Below are 9,545 nucleotides of genomic sequence, written 5' to 3' on the forward strand. Positions count from 1 at the left end.
AAGTTTATTATTTGGTCTTATAAATTTTTATTTTCATTAAATGAAAACAATATTCAATTTTACCAAGCTAGAAGAAATTGATTTCATCTCATAATCAGCAACGTAACAGCTAAAAGCCTTACAATTTCTACGGTGGGCTTCAAACTACATAAGCTAGTTTATCGCAATTCATTGTTGGGTTAGAACATTTAATTAACAATGAAACTTTCAAATTAATGAATTGGATAAGTTGTTCTTGTACCAAGAAAGTCATAAACTTTTTAATTCCATAAACGACCCTAATATAAATAACACAAGAAAAGATTACTTGAGAAAGAAACATTAGTATTAATGTTTATTGTTGATACAACTACAATTAAGTTGGTATTTAGTCCTTCATTGTTTGCTATTGAAACATTTTCTACCAGTAATATGACATCAAATCAATACATTTATGAATAATTGAAGCAACCCAAAATTCATGTTACCTAGTTTGATTTTCGAATGATGTTTACAAGATTGATTGAGGCTGTTAGCAGTAAACGTCAATGCTTCCTGTTTTCTTTCTCTTCTACAAAATAAAAATATTTATGAAAAGACTGACCTTTCTAATCACACAAGTCAACTACGAATGCGTTCATTAATTTAAGTAGTTAAGGTATTACGTCTTTAATAAATATACTATTTTTTTTCTTCAGGTAAACATTTGCCAGAAAAGATACATAACTTAGCAATTCAATCATTTAAACGAGTCCAACTCACTGGAAAACCCTCTTCACTCCCAGAATAATTCTCATAACACCATTTCAGTGGCTTCAGAGTTGTCTATATTTTATCTTTCTTCCTCGTTAACTAAGGTACAAGACCCCATCGTCAGTCTTAACTTTTCTTATTATTTTAACTTTCCTATTTACATTCAACCCGATAGAAATAGATTCGGAAATTTCGCTGAATGTTTATGAAAGAAAATACAAACCGTAGGAATTTATGTGCTAATTAACTTCATTGCTTTGCCTATGTTTACAATAGAGACTATTGTGTTAAGCAAGCAGATGGATTCACCTATTTTACATGTACAACGTAAAGATTTGAAGCAGTTGTAGTGATAGTTAGAAATATCAACAGAAAAATACAAAATATTTTTTTTTCATTTAAAGTAGTAATAATATTGAAGTGGAATATTTCAAAAAGAAGTATAGAGTATTATTTAATTGAATAAAACTGAATTTTATTATCATATTAAAAATAAAGCTTTTTTAAAACTTCTTTTCTCTTAAAAAATGCAACAGTTTTATATATAAATTGATCCTTAATTAATATTAAAATCAGATGTCTTTGATACTTTTAGTATTAACTATTAACTATTGAATGTACATTTGTATTAGCACAACTTAGAAAAAAATAAAATAATAATTTAAACGAATGCAATTAGATGAAATTTGGAGTAATATAAATAATAAAATGATGAACATATATTTAAAAGTAATTCTTATAATTTAAGGTAATTAATTAATAATTAATATAAAATTTTTTATTAGTAGAAATAGAAATCTATTTTATCTTCCATTAGTTTTTGTCACAAATATATCTAGGATATTTTTTTTAAACTTTATTCTTGTACAGCCTTGTTTCTTATCCGATGCACACTACTGAAAAATTTTCTTATATATCTAACTTAAATACAATTTTAACTTTTTGAATTAGAAATAAAATTATTTTTGGCTATTGCCTGGATAAACACTTTTTTGAGTTCTCGTAATTCATGCAATAAAACTGCCCGCTGATCACGATCATATTTTCTTTGGATCTCAAATTGCTGTTCCATCCACTTTTGATGTTGTTGCTGTAACTGTTCTTCATGTTTAAAAATTGACTCAAGCGTAGATTTAGATGTTTCAGAATTAACAGGTATAGCATTTGTAATCGGTATGGTTTTTGTACTATATTCTGCTATTGGAATAGCAACTTTTTGAGGATTATGAATAATAGGTATATTAATTTTAGTCTTTAGAGGTATTGTTTGTGGCTTTGTAGTTGTTTTTTGTGAACTAGATGCAGCTGAGCTAGCAATAGTAGTTTGTGGCGTACAGTTGACATTTTGTGTGGTTGCACTAGTAGTAATTGGTGGGATAAAAACTAATCCTGGTGGTTGTGAAGACGATATCCGTTCCACAATAACTCCTGAATCACGATTTACAAGTTTAATCAACTTGGTTGGTAAAGGAGCAGCCATCATTTTTAGAAAATTATTAGAATTTTCATTATATATACCTGGTGATGTTTTAATCTTATCTTTTGAATCTATTTCACTCGGATGTATAGGTTTTGCTATAAGAATTGGCGTTGTAATAAGAAAATTAGTTTTTTGTTTAGAAGATGCATTATTTTCAGTTGAACTTGAAACGTTATTTTGAAAATGATTTTTCTTTATATTTTCTTGTGCTGGACGTATTTCTTCAACTATTTTAACATCAGAATCGTATGGATCAGGTTGAAATTCATTATCTAAAAAAGAATAATTATTTCAGTTTATTTAAATATTTGAATAGACTATAAATAGAATAAATATTTCTTACCTCCACTATATTCGCTAGGTGTCAAGCCCAGTTTTTCATGTAATTTCTTTTTTGCAAGGCTCATGTAATTATGATCACTGCGAATTTTATGATCAATATTATATTCTGTATCAAAATTCTGTAATGCTTTATCAACGTTTACTTTTTTAATAACTATCATATTGTCAATTTTGTTATTGTATTGCGAATTCTCACTTTTATTTGAGCCATTCAAGAGACTTCTTAAATAGGTATCTCGTAGATATCTCAATTTTTTTGTTACATCTTCAACAGTACGATTATACCCTCTTTTATTAAATGCTTCCATCAATTTAGTAGTTGTTGAAGTTGATAGATTGTGTATAAAATCATCGAATACATCTGTTTCTTCAATCACTGACAATAACGCTAATGTTTCATCTTCCGACCATTTTGAACACAGTGAATCACCATTTTTTAAATTAATTGAACTAACAGAACCACTTAGATGCCCGTTCCTTTTTTCAATATGTTCGTCATCAGATTTAGAAGTATCAACTAGCATTTGACTATTATCAGGTGAAATTTTTTCTGATTCTGACATATCTTCCATAATTAAATTATTATTTCTATTCTCCATTCGAGTATCAGTACCCCATATTTTTTGTAGAGAATCAAAATACGGACAAACCTCTGTATCAATATCATTCTTTAAAGCTTCTTGAGTCTTTCTGTATGTCATTTTGAGACTCGTCAATGCAGTCTCAACTTGTTCGACATCTTTCTCGTATCCAGCCTTCATCAATTCTTCACTAATAATTCTTAAAGCAAAAAGAGTAAAGCCATCTGATAAATCCGATGCTAAATTACTTTCTTCTATTATAGACATCATTTTTTGAATTTCTTCAGCAAGCCAAATATTTGAATTGTCATCATTATAATCAGAAATTATACCACCATCTGATTCTTCATTGTCTCTTTTTCTTTTTCTAGAATAAAGTTCATTTAAAATATTGTAGTGAGAAAATTGTTTTAACGCCGCTGTATCAAACGTTCTTCTTTTACATAAAAAATAGTTTCTTTCTAATGTTTTTAACTTCATTCTAATTTGCAATGGTGTCCTTTCATAACCCCTTTCTTTCATTAATTTCACCAATATTTGCACTAATTCAGAGTCTGATAGAGAACGTTTCAGTAGATTATTATCTTTTATGATATTAAGCATTGCTCTCGTTTCTTTTTTGAGCCACATTGGTCCACGTTTCTGCATTTACTAATTATTCAGTAATTATTTTTAATGATTATGAAATGGTGTTTATCTGAAAAATAACCTAAAACAATTTGCCTTATAATAAATACGGTTTTCTTTTTGATATATAACAAGAAATACATCAATATTCAAAATATACAAACTTACCAATCATTCAGTATTCTATCTTTTGATTTGTAATAATTTAATGAAGATGTTATTCTTATGAATTTTATAAAAACATTGAGTGTAAAACTAAATAACATATTTTTACATTACTAACAAACATTTTACATTTCGACCGTTAGATAGTGTGAATGTCAGTTGTACATTTGTTGGTAACAGAAACATCTATATGAGCTTTGGAAATCTACTTTACCTTAGGAATTCTTATTACCGATAGTAAACAAAATGGTGCTTCTTAATTTTTCCAATCGTTCGAATGCATAGAATTGACGTTCGTTTCTTTTCCGAGCTTTTTTTAATTAATAATTTTGCTGTTTTAAGGAATTTTTCATGTATTTTAAGTATGTATACCATTAATATGAAAGTATATAATACAATGGTATATCAACACCATAGGAGAGAAGTTGATTTTTACAGACCATGTATAAATTTAGTGATAATTCACTTTTTTCCAAGGTTTGTATACTTTTTTTATGCGACGATTTTCTGTCTTTCCAATTGAAAAAAATGGCACTTTGTTCTCTAGCCTTTATTTTCTAGGTCCATCGATGAAAATGATATCTGACAAAGTAAAGTTTTTGCAAGGATGGCCATTTTCAGGCTCAATTTTTCAGTTTTACTTCTATGGATAATTTTACCATGATATTTCCTTTTTCCGCCATATTGGGGATGAAAGATAAAATACAAATGCAAAGACCCTACGATTCCCCTTCCACCTACGTACCTTGTTCTCTGATGGTAGGGATGAAGGCCCAAGAGCGAGGGATTCAGCCCCAAAAAATCGACCTATCATGTGTCGACATTTGGGCCTCTTGGGGTAGGAGTGGGAATTAGTGGGAGTAGCAAGGAAGCCGCTTGAATTGTCAAAAATGACAATTCAGTTACGAATTAGCAGCCAAAACGCTAACACATACCAGTTCTATTCATCAGGTGATTTAGAATTCAAGAAGTGATAAGTTCAGTAGTTTTTGAACTATTAATAAACACTATTTGAGTGATAGATACTCTATGATAGTGTAAATTGCATAGATTTGGATAAAAATCTACATCATCATCATGCCTAAAAGAGTGGCGAAGAATGACAATTGTGATTTATATGTGCGGCTTCGTGATGCTATCAAGAAGAGGAATAAAAAAGAAGCACAGGAGTTATTGCTCAACAACACCATGATCGAAGACATCAAACGTAAGTCGGCACATTCACTAATTCATTGGGCAATACTTAAATTTGAAGATGTAGATATTCTGAAAATCCTGATTGATCAAGGAGGCGACATTTATGCTAAAAATAATCGTCGCCAAACTCCATTGAATCTTGCTGTTCAACTCTTGCATGTCAAAGCTATCAAGTTACTTTTGGATAAAAAGGCGTACATCGGCGATAATTTCAAATCACTATTGGAAATTGCAATTAACATGAAATCCGAAACAGTTGTGAAGCTATTGATTACTTGCGGAGTAAAAAATAAATTATTCAGGAATCTTAATACATCATTGGATTTGGCTGTTTCAAAAGGACTGCCGGGAATAGTTAAAATGATTGTTCCTCACTGTAGACTCGGAAAAGATAAGAGACGCGTTCACGAAATTGCCGTTTTGATTGGAGGCCAAAAATTTAATGCATGTCTCAATATTTTGCTTCAACATGGATTTAAAATGGAGTCTGGATGCGAAGAAAATGACAGCTTTGTCTTCGATTCAGTAAAACATGGATATCTATACATTATGAAAGAGTTATTAACACTTGGGCTTAACGTTGATATGCGGAATACAGGAACTGGATTGACACTTTTGCATACTGCATGTTTATACAAACAGCACAAGGTGGCAGAATTGCTTCTGAAGAACAAAGCTGACGTCAATTCCATTATCGAAGCCGGTACCTTAAGATGTTACAGTTATTCAATGTTAACAAAATTAGAACGATGGCCGGGAAAAACAGCTATATACATTGTTGTAGAAAATGCAGATTTGAAAATGCTCGAGACACTTTTGAGTTATGGAGCAAACATCTCATACGAGCCCGAGTTCGTTAGTCTAATCGGTCGCGTTATCAAGCAAAATCATCTTGAAATCCTTCATGTACTCATCAAACATGGATTCAATGTTGAGGCAAAACTAGCTAATGGAAAAACACTCTTACATGAGTGTGCTACATGTGAAATTCGATCAATGCAGTTGTTTTCAGCAAAACCTTCAAGATTTAAGCAATGCATTGAGTACCAAGCCGCACAATTGCTTCTGGACAATGGAGCCGATATCGAAGCACAAGGGTATGATAGAGAAACACCGCTTTTTATCGCCTTGAAAAGTAACTCCATTGAAATGGTTGAATTTTTCCTCAAAAATAAAGCGAATGTTCATCATAAAAATATCGATGGCAATACTTCATTTCATGTGATAGCTCAAGAAACCGGAGTAAGTACGACCATCGTGAAGCGCCTCTTGAAGTATGGAGTAAACGTCAACGAGCTTAACCCCCTTGATATCACTCCTTTCCAGTTTGCATGTTCAAAGTGGAGTGCCAAGGTGATCGAAATTTTAATCAATCATGGAGGAGATATAAATTGGATAAATCAAAATGGTCAAAAAGCTCTTCATTTTGCTGCTGCAGGTCAAGACTTTGAAATCATCGAACTATTGTTGACGAAAGGAACTTGTCCAAATGATCGAGATTACTCTGATAGAACACCATTACATATTTTATGTAATCAGTTGGCATGTCCGCGTGCAGAAGTGCTGAAACTATTTTTACAATACGGAGCGGATATTGATGCTTTAGATATCCATAAGAAAACACCACTTTTTTATGCCTGTAAAAGAGGACATTTAAAAGCAGTAAAAGCACTTCTCGCTCATCATGCTAAAGTCAATCATGTAGATGTATTTGGAATGACTCCTGTTTACGTTGCTGCTGAATGCTCTACAGAAGTAGCCCGATTTTTGATGAGCCGAAAGACAACAATTACCAAATTTATCACTCAAGAAGGAAAAACATTACTTCATGCTCTCGTTGAAGAAAAACGTCACACTCTCATCGAGCAGTTTATGAACATCCTTAATGTTCACATTGATGCTGTCGACAATTTTGGAAAAACACCACTTCACTATGCTGCTGCTGCAATTCAGGAAAAAACTGTAATAACTTTATTACAATATGGAGCTGATATAAACATTACCACCAATCAGAAGCCTACCATTCCAATGTACATTTATGCAAGAGTGGTTAAAATTCATCAAGATCTCACTCAAGTATTAAATAATATTCATGAAAACTGGAATGAACATAATAACTACATACTAGTAAGAAGACAATACATTCCTTATTGGAAGAAGTTGAGATATTACAAGAGAATTATGTCTATTCTGAGGCAACATCTTATTAAACTGAAAACTGCTCATATGAGTATTCATCCTCAAAATGTACGTTTCAGTATTAACGACCATACAAATACAGATGTATATAATGATGACATTGAAATCGCTAGTTTAGAAGCTTACGAATTAATATGTAAAACTGAAGTTGAAAATTTGCAGATGACCAACATTCCAGACACTAATTTTTGCTTGCATGACATGTTAATAATTGATATACACATTCTTGCTAGTCATATTGATCTCGAAAAGATTAAACTATTTTTAAAGCAAACTCATCTCTCTACATCTTTTCCAATTTATATAGATCTTATAAAATATCGTTTATCAAAAGCTTTGAGGAGAAAGAAGTTGTTGAGTATTGCTCGTAATTGTTCTGAATCCAGTATCTTTTTTGGATTACCAGCATTTTGTACTAATCAGATATTTAGTTATATTAGCAACAACGATATGGAGAACTTCAATCAAGCAATAGGAGTTACTAAATTTATGTCCAATTCAGAAAGAGATAATTCGAAAATATTATTAGAGACGCAGTCTACACAATTTTTAAGACAACTTACATGTACTAGAGCTGCTGAATCAGATGAACCAGATGAGAAGGTTGTGAAAAAACTTAAAACGGATGAATGATGCCAAAAAGTATGTCAATTTAGTTGTGATTGAATTCCATTTTTTTATGTTATCCATATTCATATGTAATTAATATTAATTAACAGAATTTTTTAGAACAAGTGATAGCATTCAAAGATTTTCAATTTTTAGTATCAATGATTTTGTACACATTTTATTATTTATTTAAGACTTGAAAATGTAAAAGAGTGCCAATTTTTACTGTGTTATTATTATACATTATTATAACATACTGAATATATCTTGTAAATTTTTTTGGTACATTACATAGATATATTTTTTTATGAGACTTTAGAGCTGAATTTTTTTTTGTATTTAACATTACAACAATTGTATACGCTTATAAATGATATTATATTTTAAAACAGAAATAGTACTGTGAAAGTGATATAATTTTTAACCTTGTTATGGCATATCAAGTCGTACTTGTGCAATTGTAGAGTCAATTTTTTTTTTATTTAGCAATCATCACTTCAGTCATCAATATATAAATCATTGTACCTCCAGATTTTTATTTGTACTTTCATTTTCATACATATTCATCCATATATTTATATATATATACATACGTAAATTAAGTTTATTATTATGTGATTTTTATAATTATGATTAATTGTAATTTTAAGCAATGTATTTTAATAAACAGCAAAAAAATAAAATAAATGATTTTTTTTTCATTAATTTAATCCTTTCCTCTAATTATAAGTAGTGATAGTCCAGTCAATATGCTTTAAAAAAACAGAAATTTGAAAATAAAAAAAAAAATATGTATAATGGAAAATTCTATTTAATTTTAACTTTTCAGTTTTTATCTTAATTAATGTCAAGTTGTTTAAAAAACAGTAGTACTTTTCATATGAATAATTAAATATTTCGTCTGTCATTAATAAAAAAAACATTGAAAATAAAATAAAAAATAAAAAAAAATAAAAATAAAACAAAATAATTAAAGTTTAACAAATTTCCAATTTCAAAAGCATATTGACAGGACTATTATCCTAGTTCTTCCTTGAAAATCATCTATTCATTACCAAATAGCTCCATTTAGTAAGATAATTTTAGAATTATAATAATTCCAAATTAGAATCTTAGAATTATTTTTTTTTTTTATTTAAAAAAATAAAAAACTTTTACACTGGCTAGATTTCAAGGCCCATTGAGCCCATTTAGCAATATGCTTTAAAAAAAAAACAGAAATTTGAAAATAAAAAATAAAATATGTATTATGGAAAATTCTATTATCTAAAAAAAAACAAAAAAAAACAATTAATGTCAAGTTGTTTAAAAAAACAGTAGTACTTTTCATATAAATAATTAAATATATCGTCTGTCATTACGAAAAAAAACATTAAAAATAAAATAAAAAATAAAAAAGAAACAAAAATAAAGAAAAATAAAAAAAAAAAACAAAAAAAAATGATTAAAGTTTAACGAATTTTCAAATTCAAAAGCATATTGACAGGACTATTATCCTAGTTCCTCCTTGAAAATCATCTATTCATTATCAAATAGCTCCATTTAGTAAGATAATTTCAGAATTATAATAATTCCAAATTAGAATCTTAGAATTATTTTTTTTTTATTGAGAA

At 29.3% G+C, this 9,545-nt stretch overlaps 2 protein-coding genes across 3 annotated transcripts; one reads left to right on the forward strand and one right to left on the reverse strand.

Moving 5' to 3' along the window:
• Positions 1 to 1,340: 1,340 nt before the first annotated feature.
• LOC118069052 (uncharacterized) lies at positions 1,341 to 4,041 on the reverse strand. 2 transcript variants are annotated; one of them, XM_035086908.1, is made up of 4 exons: positions 3,931 to 4,041; positions 2,556 to 3,844; positions 2,251 to 2,484; positions 1,341 to 2,160 (listed from the first exon to the last, which is right to left on the reverse strand). In XM_035086908.1, exons 2-4 carry the CDS (start codon positions 3,781 to 3,783, stop codon positions 1,667 to 1,669), a joined length of 1,956 nt encoding a protein of 651 aa, XP_034942799.1. In that variant the 5' UTR covers positions 3,784 to 3,844; positions 3,931 to 4,041; the 3' UTR covers positions 1,341 to 1,666. The 2 variants fall into 2 exon arrangements, with proteins under 2 accessions (XP_034942799.1, XP_034942790.1); XM_035086899.1 differs by having other exon boundaries at positions 1,342 to 2,484.
• Positions 4,042 to 5,004: 963 nt separating this feature from the next.
• On the forward strand, positions 5,005 to 7,956 carry LOC118069566 (putative ankyrin repeat protein RF_0381). Its single transcript, XM_035087773.1, has one exon. The coding sequence runs from the start codon at positions 5,005 to 5,007 to the stop codon at positions 7,954 to 7,956; it is 2,952 nt and encodes a 983-aa protein (XP_034943664.1).
• The last annotated feature ends 1,589 nt before the right edge of the window (positions 7,957 to 9,545 follow it).

Source organism: Chelonus insularis, unplaced genomic scaffold, assembly GCF_013357705.1.
Source record: "Chelonus insularis isolate UGA/USDA-ARS -01 unplaced genomic scaffold, ASM1335770v1 contig_128_pilon, whole genome shotgun sequence".
NCBI classification, from domain to species: Eukaryota; Metazoa; Arthropoda; class Insecta; order Hymenoptera; family Braconidae; genus Chelonus; species Chelonus insularis.